This window comes from Saccopteryx leptura, chromosome 7 (assembly GCF_036850995.1).
Source record: "Saccopteryx leptura isolate mSacLep1 chromosome 7, mSacLep1_pri_phased_curated, whole genome shotgun sequence".
NCBI lineage: Eukaryota > Metazoa > Chordata > Mammalia > Chiroptera > Emballonuridae > Saccopteryx > Saccopteryx leptura.
Window position 1 is genome coordinate 118991119 of NC_089509.1, and position 12765 is coordinate 119003883.

Below are 12765 nucleotides of genomic sequence, written 5' to 3' on the forward strand. Positions count from 1 at the left end.
GTGGTAGAGCGTTGGCCTGGCGGGTGGATGTCCCGGCCAGGGCACACAGGAGAGGCGCCCATCTGCTTCTCCACCCCTCCCCCTCTCGCTTCTCTCTCTCTTTTCTCCTCTTGCAGCCAAGGCTCAATTGGAGCAAATTGGCCCCGGGCTCTGAGGATGACTCCATGGCCTCCGCCTCAGGCACTAGAATGGCTCCAGTTGCAACAGAGCAACGCCCCAGATGGACAGAGCATCACCCCCTGGTGGGCATGCCAAGTGGATCCCGGTCGGGCGCATGCGGGAGTCTGTCTCTGCCTCCCCTCCTCTCACTAAATAGTAATAATGAGACTGGGAGAACTCCATCACAGGGTTATGTTTATATCCTGGAAAGTGCACGGGTCAGGGGCTGGAGATAGGGCGTGTCAGACACACTCAGGCGGGAAGGGCCCTTGCGAAGCACACAGTGTGGGGACAAGGTGAAGGAGGCCTGTGTGGAAGAAGAGTCCCCAACGCAGAATTTCTAGTTATTTTTAAAAAAACCTCTTGATAATCTTTGACCTCTACTCAGTTCTTCCTGTGTTACATTAAACATACATACGAGAAAAAAGAAAATACACACAAGTAAAAATAAAAATATACTTACTTTATTTACCAATTTTCTAAAAGGCAGAAGTCATAAAAAGACACAAGCAGTCAAAAAACGTATTGCACAGGGCGGAGAAAGCTGGGTTTGCGCACAAACGGATCACTTGTCCGGAAAGGCTAACAAGGCATCACACAGGCTCTGAGAGCTTATTTACATCTCTTTTTTAGGAACGTATTAAAAAGAAGGCTCAGTTTAAAAATTGAGACGTTTTCATGACACCCGTGTAAGCACATATCTGAAAAAAACACGACTCGGTGCACGGCACCGTGTAAACAAGTGCACAAAATGCTCCTAGTGTCAGTTTCTCGGCACGCTGAAGCTACAGTCACGCTCAGTAAGTGCACACAGAACACGGAAATAACGCTGACGGTAAACATTCGTAACAGTAGACACAACGGTTTGGCAGTTTGTGTTCAGGTAACACGCGGAATCCCTTCACGACCTGACTTCAGAGGCAGGAAGCAGTTTGTAGCATTTAATTCCCACATGCAGGACCAGACGACACCCTCAACGTGGGTACCTGAAGGCAGATTACTTTTTCAATTAAAAAAAAATTAGTGTTTTCTGCTTGAGTTTATAAAGAAGAATATTAAGAGTCGGGAACAGGATGGTTTCTACCGTGAAACCCAGCTGATGAAAAGCACTTCACTGTTCCGGCAGCCACTTCTCCATCCAAGGACGAGGGGAGACCCGCCTCCTCAGTAGCCACTTCTCCATCCAAGGACGAGGGGAGACCCGCCTCCTCAGTAGCCACTTCTCCATCAAAGGACGAGGGGAGACCCGCCTCCTCAGTTTCTAGCGACTCCACGCAGTGTGAAGTCACCTGTTTCATCGCAGGGAACTTCTGAACTCCAGGGACCAACACAACTTTTCCCCAATCTTTGGGATGTATGATGCAACATAAGATTCTGCAAAAAGTTGGGCAGACTGGCCTCACTCTTTCCAAGTGTCCCCGTGACCTGCAAATGCCCAAGACCCTGGGGGACAGCACTGCAAAGGCTGAAAGCCATGCCAGGTGAAGGCAGACTCATGAAGAGGCTGAGGCCACGTCCCAGCGCAGGGTGTGGAGGGAGAGGTGAGCGCGCAGCACCCCGGGCAACACAGGCCCTGTCCCCACAGGCTCACTACGTCTGGCCAGGGCCAGAGCCAACATCTGGGACATGTCAAGTGAAGAACACAGATGGGTCCCAAATGCAGCGCTCAGAGCCTGGTTTGGAAAGGGAAGCCACCATAGAGCCACGACCAACTACACATTTTTTGTACATACTGGTCATGGCAGAGGCGGATTAAGGTCGGTCGAGGCCCCAGGCATGGAAGAAAATATTGCGCCCCTTAAAAAAAAGAGACAGGAAAAATAAAAATACATATTAACTATACTTTTAAATAAATAAAAAATATTATGTACTCTTAATGTTAAAAGTGCACATATGAAACCAAACTTGGTGTCATTAGAAAAAAGTGTCAAGCTGGGGTTTTGCGGGGCCCTTCAGAGGTTGGGGCCTAGGGCGCGTGCCCAGTGCGCCCACCATTAAATCCGCCTCTGGGTCATGGTCTGGAAAGGAGCCAAGAATGATGCAGGACACACAGAGGGTCTGGGTAGAGCTGGTCACACAAACCACTAGGCTTTTGTCCGGAGCGGGCATTTCAACTGTGTTCACCGCAAACGCAGGCGACGTCAGGTGGACACGCCTGCCGCCACAGCACCTGAAGCCAGGGCTGCCTCTTGCTTCACACCATTCAATGTGGAAAATTTTGAAGGAAAATCAAAAAGGCAGTCATTTCCACTTGGTATGCTTTAAAAACATCTAGTTTGACTAGATGATTATTTAGATAAAAAGCAGCCTGGAGAGAATGGAATCTGATCGGATCTGCACACACCCACCCTGGGACAGTCCCGAAGGGGGGGCCCTCCTGGTTCCAGCCTGGTGCCCCCCCCAGCTCAGCACCGGGCAACCTCCCTGACACTGAGAAGGGGGAATTTCGTCTTTATGTTATATCACAGCGAAATCTCTTTCCCGTCCCCCAAAGTCCATATTTACATTTTAAATATAAAAATGTATTTCTTCCCAAACACTTCCCACCCTCCAACTATGTTGTTTTTCTCTAAAACAAACAAATAAACAAACAAAAAAACAATACAAGTGTATCTGTCCATTTCGTTAGAAACAAAGGTGGGGTTCTGGCCTCTTCACCACCATTTAATGTCCATCTCTGCTGCGGGTGGGCGGGCAGTTACCTATGCCCTTCGCTTTCCTGGCTCAGGGGGGGTCCGTTTTCCTTTTCTTTGGTGTGTGTGGCTTCACTGAGTCCCAGAGGAGGGCTGTCTTCCTCATATGGTATACAAAAGTTGTCTTTTCCCTTGTTTTCACAGTAAACACATTCCTTAAGACAAAAAAGACAAAATTAATAACAAAAGTGAGATCTTCCTTACAAAAATGCAGTTCAGCCTGAGTGAGTATGGGTGGTCGTGGCTGGGTGTCAGCAGTTAGGGGGCTGCAGGAGCAGGACCAGCAGCCCCTGAGGGTGCTGCTCAGCTGTGGGAGCCCAGCCTGTCCCAGGAAGGGGCCAGCCCTGCCCCCAGGGCCCCCACCCCAACGCCCCCAAGGCTCCCAACGCCCCCAAGGCCGGGAGAGTCTGGGCCCTGATCAGAGAGGCAGCGTGGTGTGGGCTCAGGCTCCATTCCCAGCTGCAGAACCTGGAGCTGTTACCTAACCTCTGTTTTCTCAGCTGTAAAATGGGAGACCGACCCTGTACCCAGGGAGGGAGGTCCAGGAGGAGTGCGGGTACAGAAATGGCAGAGGACACTGAGACAGGACAGGGGCAGCTTCCAGGGGGTGGGCCTCAGGGGAGAGGGGGACAGGGGCTGGGGTCCAGGCGGGTCTTTGGAACTCTCCGGAAAGAACAGGGACTGAGGGGCAGCTGGAGAAGCACAGCGTGAAGAGAGGAAAACTAGTGTTCCTTCCGTCACTGAACAGTCTATGTGGACGCTGAGGATTTATGACAGATTTCTTTTTTTTTTTTTTTTTGCTTTGTTTTTAATAGAAAATAGGATTCAAAGAAAAAATAGCTCAACTGTCAGTGAGCACACGGCCGGGAGCAGACAGGCCGCCAGCCCCTGGACAGAGCCCTCTGGACCGGCTGAGCGGCAGGTCCGGTCTCTTTCCCAGTGAACTGGAGGTGTGGGAGTTCTGCACCCACATAACAGCGGCCGCAGGGCCCGGGGCACCCCCGCCGCACCCTTTCACAGCGCTATTCAGGGAGAAACCGCTCCGCCGGCTTACCGCCAGGTCGAGGGCGGTGGGCAGGCCGCCCGCCCGCACCCACGGGTGCACCTCCTGCAGCTCCTGCAGCTGCGCTGCGCTGAACCGGGGCTGCAGCCTCCGCAGCCTCCGCAGCCGCTCCCGGTCCTGCTCCAGCACCGCGGCCACATCTCTGCACAGACAGGGGGGCTTTAGAATGTTGTAGTGTTTGTCTTTTTCTTAAAGAACACATGCCATTTTTCTTTCCAGTGTTAATAAAGGAATTTTAGATGATTTTCTTCAATCAAATTTCCTTTTCATTTAAAACAGATTACCCCATTTAAGGTAGCTTAACATCCCTAGTAAATGATCTGTGGTTTTCCTATTAAAATGACGATCCAAATCACGATTTTATTTTTACTTTAGATTATACCCGGGAGCTGGGTGTCAGCGGACGCTGGGTTCTGCACAGGGTGATGAGTCTGGAAGGTTCCGACCGGAAGGCAGTAGGTAGAATACCTTCCCCCTTGCTGCCTGTCCGTGCCGGCTGGAGGCAGCTCTGGAGCTGGGGCCCTGGTCCCCCCTGCCCCGGGGGCCTGTCCTCCCTCCCTTCCTCCCCACTGCCCCATGAGGGAACTCGGCAGGGGCAGGGACCATGAATGTCCTTGGAGCAGCCTGACAAGGGGTCACAGCAGGGGCACAGACACAGATTCACCGCAGAGCAGCGGGTGGCCACGGGGCAGGTCACCTACATTGACCTACCCTCGGTTTCTGCATCTCTAAGACACAGACACCCATTTACCCCCCAGGTTACTGAGCAACTGAGCAAGAGATGAAGCTGGCACAAAAGCTTCGTAAATGTCAAGTGGGACACCTTGGGGGTCCTGCTGCCCATCTCGCCCGAGCCTGCAGCAGGCAGGGAGCCACCCAGGGGGACCTGCCTCTCTACCTGCTGTACCCAACGGGGCCCTGAGAGACAGCTTTTGGAGGAAGTGCCCCAATGGTGGCCTTGTTTGGGGAATCCTTACCTACCCCCCCCCCCATGTCCCTAGGAAAAGGCCGCGCGGTGGTTACCGGGAAGGCATCTGGTATGTCATCATGACACTGTCGTCCGTGTCGGCCATCAGCAGCCAGACGGGGTCCTGCAGGACATACTTGATGAAGCGCTCATTCTCTTCCACGTCCGCCTTCGCTTTTGCTTTGTGATTATTCTCCAAAGAGTCGATGCTTCCGAAGTATTTGCTGGTGTGGCTCGTGTTGCTACTGCCTTTAAACACACAAAAAGCGGTGGGTCAGACCACTCATGCCATGGTCAACCGTGCAGAGCGGGCTTGTAGATGCATGCCAGGTCAGGAGGACGCCAGTCTCCCTTGGTAACATGCACCTGTGTCGGTGGGCTGTCCCTTCTCTTACCAATTCTCGGGTTACTTGGATAATTAAAAGGGGATACCAGCTAGTACCATAGAGGTGACTCTCTTGGGGAAGCCTGAGCCGCTCAGGTGGAGCCTGTCTTAAAAATCACGCTCCCTTTCCCAGGGCTCAGCACCTCTCTGCCACACCAGGCCACCAAGAAGCCCGTTCTAGCTTCGTAAGCGGGAGGCAGCTGGCCCAAGTGCGTCCCAGCGAGCCTCCCAGAGGGGGCGAGGCCAGCCAAGGGAGAGAAGAGAAAGCTCGCTGCAGGGTAGCGGGGTCTCTCGGTGTGTGGGGAGGCTGCACGTCCCGTTAAAGCGGGTCCAGATCACACACTAGCAATATAGTGGGTAAAGCCCCTGATCCATACGTCAGCTTCACCTGAGGGGAACCGACCCAGGGAGCTCCTGAACCCTGACCAGCCCTCCTGGCACATCTGGGAGCCGTAGGGAAGGCCCAACAAGGGCCAGTGGGGTATGAGACATGCTGTGACCCCGCCATGGAAGTGAGCAGGTGAGGGCGAGGGTTCTGACTGGGCCGGGCCTGCCGCCTGGGCAGAGCACCTTCCTGCCTGTCTGAACTGCTGTGGGCTCTGAGCACCGGCCGGACAGCCGCTGCGCCCAGTCTGCACCTGGTGCTGGGCCCTGAGCACACGTGGCCCGGGGCACTGGTGCAGCTAGGTCCCCGCAGGGCAGGAGAAGTGGAGGATGCCTGGTATCTCATGGGAGAATCTTCTAAATGCTCCAGAAACCTGCAGCCTGAACACGCCCCCCTCCCCAGGACGCAGGGGCCACTGCTGTACCTGTCCACGCCCCCCTCCCCAGGACACAGGGGCCACTGCTGTACCTGTCCACGCCCCCCTCCCCAGGACACAGGGGCCACTGCTGTACCTGTCCACGCCCCCCTCCCCAGGACGCAGGGGCCACTGCTGTACCTGTCCACGCCCCCCCCCCCAGGACGCAGGGGCCACTGCTGTACCTGTCCACGACCCCCTCCCCAGGACGCAGGGGCCACTGCTGTACCTGTCCACGCCCCCCTCCCCAGGACGCAGGGGCCACTGCTGTACCTGTCCACACCCTCCCCTCAGGACGCAGGGGCCACTGCTGTACCTGTCCACGCCCCCCTCCCCAGGACGCAGGGGCCACTGCTGTACCTGTCCACGCCCCCCTCCCCAGGACGCAGGGGCCACTGCTGTACCTGTCCACGCCCCCCTCCCCAGGACACAGGGGCCACTGCTGTACCTGTCCACGCCCCCCTCCCCAGGACGCAGGGGCCACTGCTGTACCTGTCCACGCCCCCCTCCCCAGGACGCAGGGGCCACTGCTGTACCTGTCCACGCCCCCCTCCCCAGGACGCAGGGGCCACTGCTGTACCTGCCCCACTTCGAGACGCATCGCAGCCCAGCGAGCTGGAGCCCAGGGAGTCGGAGGTGGCAGACGCCCCACTTCCAGACAGGGCCGACCCCTCAGCTGAGCAGAGGTCCTCACGCAGTAGGAGGTCGAGCAGGTCGCTGGACGTGGAGAAAGCATCACTGTTCTGGGTGTCTGAGGGCTCATCGCGCTTTAGGAATAGGGAGAAGATGGTCAGGACACAGCTCCCCGAGCTGGGGGCGGGACTGCAGAGCAACCCTCTGCCCCAGGTCACAAGGTCACCCAAGGACAAAGGGAGCACGTTCATCCTGAGGCCCTTCCTTCCCGAGTGAGAGAAACAGACCCGTGGGTACCGGGACTGAGCGAGAATCGCAGTGCTGGCCCACAAGTGCCACGTCCTCCCCCTGGGCTTTGGGAGAGTCCCATGGGAGACAGCGGTTCTTGGATCTTTGGGTAAAAGCCTTATGGCTGTTCCTCCACCACAGCAGACATGGTGGCGGGAAGATGCCGCCCGTACCCCAAGGCTGCTCCTCAGTGGTGGGGCTCTGGCTTCCTGCTCCTGTACTCCCAAGTGGGGGCAGCCCTGGGCGTGCCCTGACCCTCTGACCCTTGGAACTGGGACTGTAGGCTGGACCTCAGAAACCGGAGCGGGGTGGGCGGCGGCCCCACAGGGAGGCTGGTCTGTGCTCACTGGGTCCCCCTGTTCGTCCTGGGAGTATGGGCAGCGAGGCTGCACCCACACCCTCCACGGCGCGCCTACGGGTCGCACTGCCACAGCTCAGACCACTGCACAACGGAGCTGGTCAGCACACAAAGCCCACGGGACACTAGAATGTCACCAGTGGAGTCAAAGGCCACGCCAGTGGCCCTGTGGATGCAGGGGGACGGCTGGCTCCGGTTCCAGAGCCCCATCTGCCCCCCACCAGGTGAGAACCTCTGTCCCCATCACCAGGTGTGCTGTCCTCAGTTCTCGCTTCAGTATGTCAAGGCCCATGACAAGTCACAACGTCTCCTGGGTCATTTGGACCCTGCATGAGCCATCAGATAATCTTCTTTTGTTCAGATCCCGACAATAACGCCCCCACCCCCCAGTCCACTCTGATAGGGCCATTTTCTAGAAAACATTAATTTCCAGCACATTTACCGTATTTCCCCATGTATAAGATTATTTTGAAAAACTTGGGGTCTAAAAACTGAGTGCGTCTTATACAGAGGTTGTAGATTTTTTTACTTGCATTTCCTGCCTTTTTTTTTTTTTACAGAGACAGAGAGAGTCAGAGAGAGGGACAGACAGACACGGAGATGAGAAGCATCAATCATCAATTTTTTGTTGTGACACCTTAGTTGTTCATTGATTGCTTTCTCATATGTGCCTTGACCGTGGGCCTTCAGCAGATCAAGTAATCCCCTGCTCAAGCCAAAGACCTTGGGCTCAAGCTGGCGACCTCGGGGTCTCGAACCTGGGTCCTCCGCATCCCAGGCCAACGCTCCACCCACTGCGCCACCGCCTGGTCAGGCACATTTCCTGCTTTTTTGTGCTTGCTTTTGCGCTCATAGTTGAAGACTGATTCGTCATCAGACACAGACGAGGACAAGACAATGGATGGGAATTTAGACAGTGATGAGAAGTTGTATGAATTTTATGATAAAACTTGAATTTAATAACTTTATGTAATACATTTTTTTCCAAACTTTGAGCCCCAAAGTTAAGGTGCGTCTTATCCATGGGGAAATACGGTATGTCAGTGAAATGCCTGCTGGAACCGTCAGGGGCACAGAACACCTGAGTCCAAGATGAGGACCTACCGTGGGGGCTGCAGGGCCGGCCGCCACAGAAAGGGAGCGGAGGGAGGCCGTGACGGTGGGCGGGGCCTTGGGCGACCAGTCCCAGGCTGGGCCGGGCTTGCAGTCCAGCGCTGCGCCCCCTCTCCCGGCAGTCCCTGCGACCGTGGCGCTGCCCTCGGGGGCCTCCTCCAGCTGCAGCAGGTTGAGCTGCAAGGGCGAGCTGCCGCGGGACTGGAACAGCGGTGGGGAGGCCTGGCCCGAAGGCCCGGTAGCCGACGGCAGGGTGGCTGGGGTGGCCACACGGGACGCTGGCGGCCCACGCTCTGCCCGAGGACAAGTGCACGCTGGCTTGGGGGGTGAGGTCCGACCCGGGAACACGGGCTGTGAGGCGGGCAGCACTGGGCTGGGGAAGAAGGCTGGGGCCAGGCCCGGGGTCACCGGCGGGAAGGGGTAGCTGGGTACCACCAAGGCCATGACTGGGGCCAGTGGGGCAGCGAATGGCGGGGGCTGGAGCGCAAACTCGTGCTGGGCGCCCATGGGCACGGTGGGCATCATGAGGCTGGGGTGAGGCTCCAGCGGTGCTGCCGCCATAGTCCCTGGAGCTGGCACGATTCCTGGGGCCGGGAGCACGGGCAGGGAGTACGCTGGCACTGGGGTGGGGAAGGGCACCGCGGGGCAGCTGGACTGGGACGTGTCCGACGGTGACCAGGCTGTGGCGTTGAGGCCCAGCAGCGGAAGCCGGTGCGGCGCTGGGCCCCCCGACCCAGTGCTGCCGGATGAGTCTTGCGGCTTGGGCCGTTTGGACTTCAGTTTTCTGTTCTTCCCAGTTTTTTTCCAAGACAACTCTATCCCAGAGGTGTTTCTTAGTCCCGGAACGGCTGCGATAATGGAAGAACAGCCACAGCTGAACATGTAATTTTACATGACTCCTGTTACATCAGTTCTCAGAGAGTTGTAAAATCTCAGACACTTAAGCCGTGGTCGGGTAGCTCAGTTGGGTAGAGCATCACCCTGATATGCCAAGGTTATGGGTTCGAACCTCAGTCAGGGCACACACAAGACTCAACTAGTGAATGCATAAATAAGTGGAACAATAAATTGATGTTTCTCTTTCTCTTCCCTTCCTTTCTCTCTCTTAAATCAATTAAAAAAATAACTTGAAGGCACCTCCTAGTTCCTCAATCCCATGTCCCTACATGTCAGCCTGGGGACCACTGGTACACTATATATTTTCCCTGGTTTTTAGTGCAGTGAGGAAAATCAGACCAAAATGTTCAACTTTTATAAAACTAGATTCAATCAACTTAAAGGACCATTCTTAATTGTAAGATCACATTTATTTTCTTCTGGTATTAAAATACCCTTTCTTTCACGAAATAGCAGTGGTGATAAGTGCTATATAAAGGTCTTAATTGGCCCTGGCTGGTTGGCTCAGTGGTAGAGCGCTGGCCCAGTGTGTGGATGTCCTGGGTTCAAATGCTGGTCAGAGCACACAGAAGCGCTCATCTGCTTCTCCACCCCCCCCCTCCTCCCTCTCTCTTCCCCTCTTGCAGCCATGGCTTGATTGGCTCAAGTGAGTTGGGAGTTGGCCCCTGGTGCTGAGGATGGGCCCCATGGCCTCAAGCACTAAAAATAGAACGGTTGCCGAGCAATGGAGCAATAACCCCAGATAGGCACAGCACCGCCCCATAGGAAACTTGCCAGGTGGATCCCAGTCGGGGCACTTGCAGGAGTCTGTCTCTCTGCCATCCCTGCTCTCACTTAACTTAAAAAGAAAAAAAAGGTCTTATTTGTTAAAAAAAAAATTACAAATCTGGCAATTCTATAATGTTCCCCAATATTGGCTTGTGTAACCTGATGTCATCTGAGCTGACTGGTTCTTAAAAAGAGACACTTCCTGTGTCACCCGTCAGAGGAAGCTTGCGATTCTGCTGGAGCACAAATCAGGGAGGGAGGGCGCACCCCCCTCAGAGCCAGAGTCCTGCTCTCCAGGGACAGGCGGCCGAGGAAGTCTTCCTTAGGGGCCTGGAGAGCCTCAACTGGTAACAGGAAACTCTGGGCATGTCCCCAAGCCTTCCCCGGGCAGGGCCAACACTGGAGCAGTATGGGCTGGGGGGAGGGTCCTGCCAAGCCTGGGTGGGCGGGCCATGGGGAAGGGCCCGGAAACTCAGCCCCTCCTCTCCCAGCACGGAGGGTGACCTGGGGGTCTTGCCCAGCTGTGTAGAGACACCTGTCGCCTGTGCCAAGGGAGGCAGCTCCTCCCCTTTGCTGCATGCTAAAGTAAGGGGCCAGCCAGAGGCAAACTGTGGTTCAGACTGCCTGGTGGGTGTTCCTGCTGCAAGAAATCTGTCCCTTGGTGGGACCAGTGGCCACAGCACAGCTCCTGGGTCCACATCAGGGTCTGGGCAGGCGCTGTGCACAGCTATGCAATCTGTGACAAACTGCTGGGCCGGGGACAAGCTGATGGAACGCTGTACCAAGCCAGGTCCATGAGTCAGCCCGGTTGGGGGAGGACACCTTTCTGTAATTTCCCAGGAGTTCCCAAAAGCCTGGCAGTAACCCTGAGTCTGGGGAAGACAAAAAGGAGAAGACATGGTCTTTCTGGAGGGCGTTGACCTCCCTCACTTGGTGGACGCTCACTTCACTGTGTCTGCCCTGAACCAGGCGAGCTGGGGCCCATGCTGTGTCTCTCCCAGGCTCCCTGGCTCTGACCTGGGTCCGTGGGCCCTGGGGAGGCGGCCGGGGTCAGGAGCCATGCTCTGGACCAGAAAAGGGGTGAAGAATCTCGTCTGCTCTCTCTCATCCCTTGCCCTTCACCCACCTGGTGATGCGGCCTGAAGGGCAGCTTCATGCACGCACGAGCTCTGGCTTTGGAGGCTGTAGCCCAGCCCCAAGTTAGCCCAGCCAGGAGGGTCTACCTTCTGGTGTCAGCCTGGGCTCCCTCCTTCCTCAGGAGCCAACAGCAAACGCCCCATCAGCAGTACCCTGTTCCTTCTTTTTGGGGTAAGTTGGCTGTGGCCTGCCTGGTTTCCCGAGAGCCCGTCTGCATGGGCAGGTGGGCTGGGGTCCCCTGCCCCTCATAGTCACCCAGGCGTTGTCACTGCCCCGCCCTGCATTCCACAGGGCTCACCTGTGAATGTCACCATCATTTAAAGCCCTGTTCCCGGGGGAAACACAAAATGACATCCTTGAAGGTGGTCCATGGAAACTGACAGCATCACCAGTCACGTCCCAGTGGCTGTCTTACAACCTCAGGCGTCCTACGCTGGGGACATTTCACATTTGGAAACCTGCACTGAACTCAGTGCTGTTAAGAATAGAGTTTTCGTTGTCGTTTTTTTAAATCCACCTGAACTCTGGTATCGCCGCCTACCTCTCTCACTCGACTGCCCCTTGGACCTGTCTTGTAAGTAGTAATGGCAGCGAGACTGGAGAACGTGGAGCTTCCTGGTCTCCTTGAACCTGAGCAGGAAGCTCTGCTCCTCCTTCTGGGTGTGGGCGGCCAGCACCTCTTTGGTGAGGCCCCGCTTCCTGAAGGGCTCCTGCTCCGGGCCGAGGCCGCAGGGCAGGGCAGTGCCCACCAGGCAGTCCAGGGACTCGGGCCCACTCGCAGGGTCTTCCACCATCTCTGTAAGAGAAAATGCAGACCTCTCATTGGCAAGCGCCCCTGTGCAGCAAGCCCCACCCTGGGACCACGGACATGTGAGATGCTGCACGATACCCCCCACGTGGGGGTGAAGTCTGCGCTTATTTGTATAGCCTTCTGCGCAAGTTCACAATGAGAGGCAAGCAGCAATGACAGAGAACCATTCCCCGGGGCCCTGCTGATGTCCGGAGTACCCGGGTTTCTGCCTGTGATGGGGAATACCCTCCCTGGCTGTATCAGCTTTTAGAGCACAACAGACTAACGCTGCCCTCCCACTGCGTTCAGGCCCAGCGGCCGTGAGCGCAGTGACCACGTGCAACTGGGGGTACAGACAGGAAGGGGCCGAGGGCCGTCCTGGAAGGGCACCTGGACACTAACTCTGATCTGTGTTTTCCCTCATTACCCCCTCTTCCAGGCAAAGCCAACTCAGAGTTTTCTCAGGGGTGTTCCAGAGAACAAGGGGAAGACGCTGCCCATGGCTGTGCTGCTGTTCCGACCGGTATTGGCTCCTTCCCGCCCTTAGACAGGGACGCGGGGGCCCTGGCAGGGAGGACGATCCAAGCCGCAGGGTTCTTTCCCCCCAACCAGGGAGGTGCCCGGGATCCCTGCTCAGGTCTGGGGGGCTCCGCACCGCCCGGCCCGTCGCATTGGCGCCTGAGCAGGTGACTGCCAGCAGGCGGCGCCAGAGCG

General features: G+C 56.4%; 1 protein-coding gene across 1 annotated transcript in view; it reads right to left on the reverse strand.

Moving 5' to 3' along the window:
• Window positions 1-607: 607 nt before the first annotated feature.
• Window positions 608-12765, reverse strand: part of PER2 (period circadian regulator 2) — a 48151-nt gene continuing 35993 nt past the window's right edge. Inside the window, exons 18-23 of the mRNA XM_066345575.1 lie at window positions 11803-12057; window positions 8451-9307; window positions 6648-6834; window positions 4939-5131; window positions 3907-4057; window positions 608-3007 (exon numbers count right to left, since the gene is read on the reverse strand). Of these exons, the coding sequence (XP_066201672.1) occupies window positions 2858-3007; window positions 3907-4057; window positions 4939-5131; window positions 6648-6834; window positions 8451-9307; window positions 11803-12057 (1793 nt within the window). The 3' untranslated portion in view covers window positions 608-2857. The remainder of the gene's footprint in view (window positions 3008-3906; window positions 4058-4938; window positions 5132-6647; window positions 6835-8450; window positions 9308-11802; window positions 12058-12765) is intronic.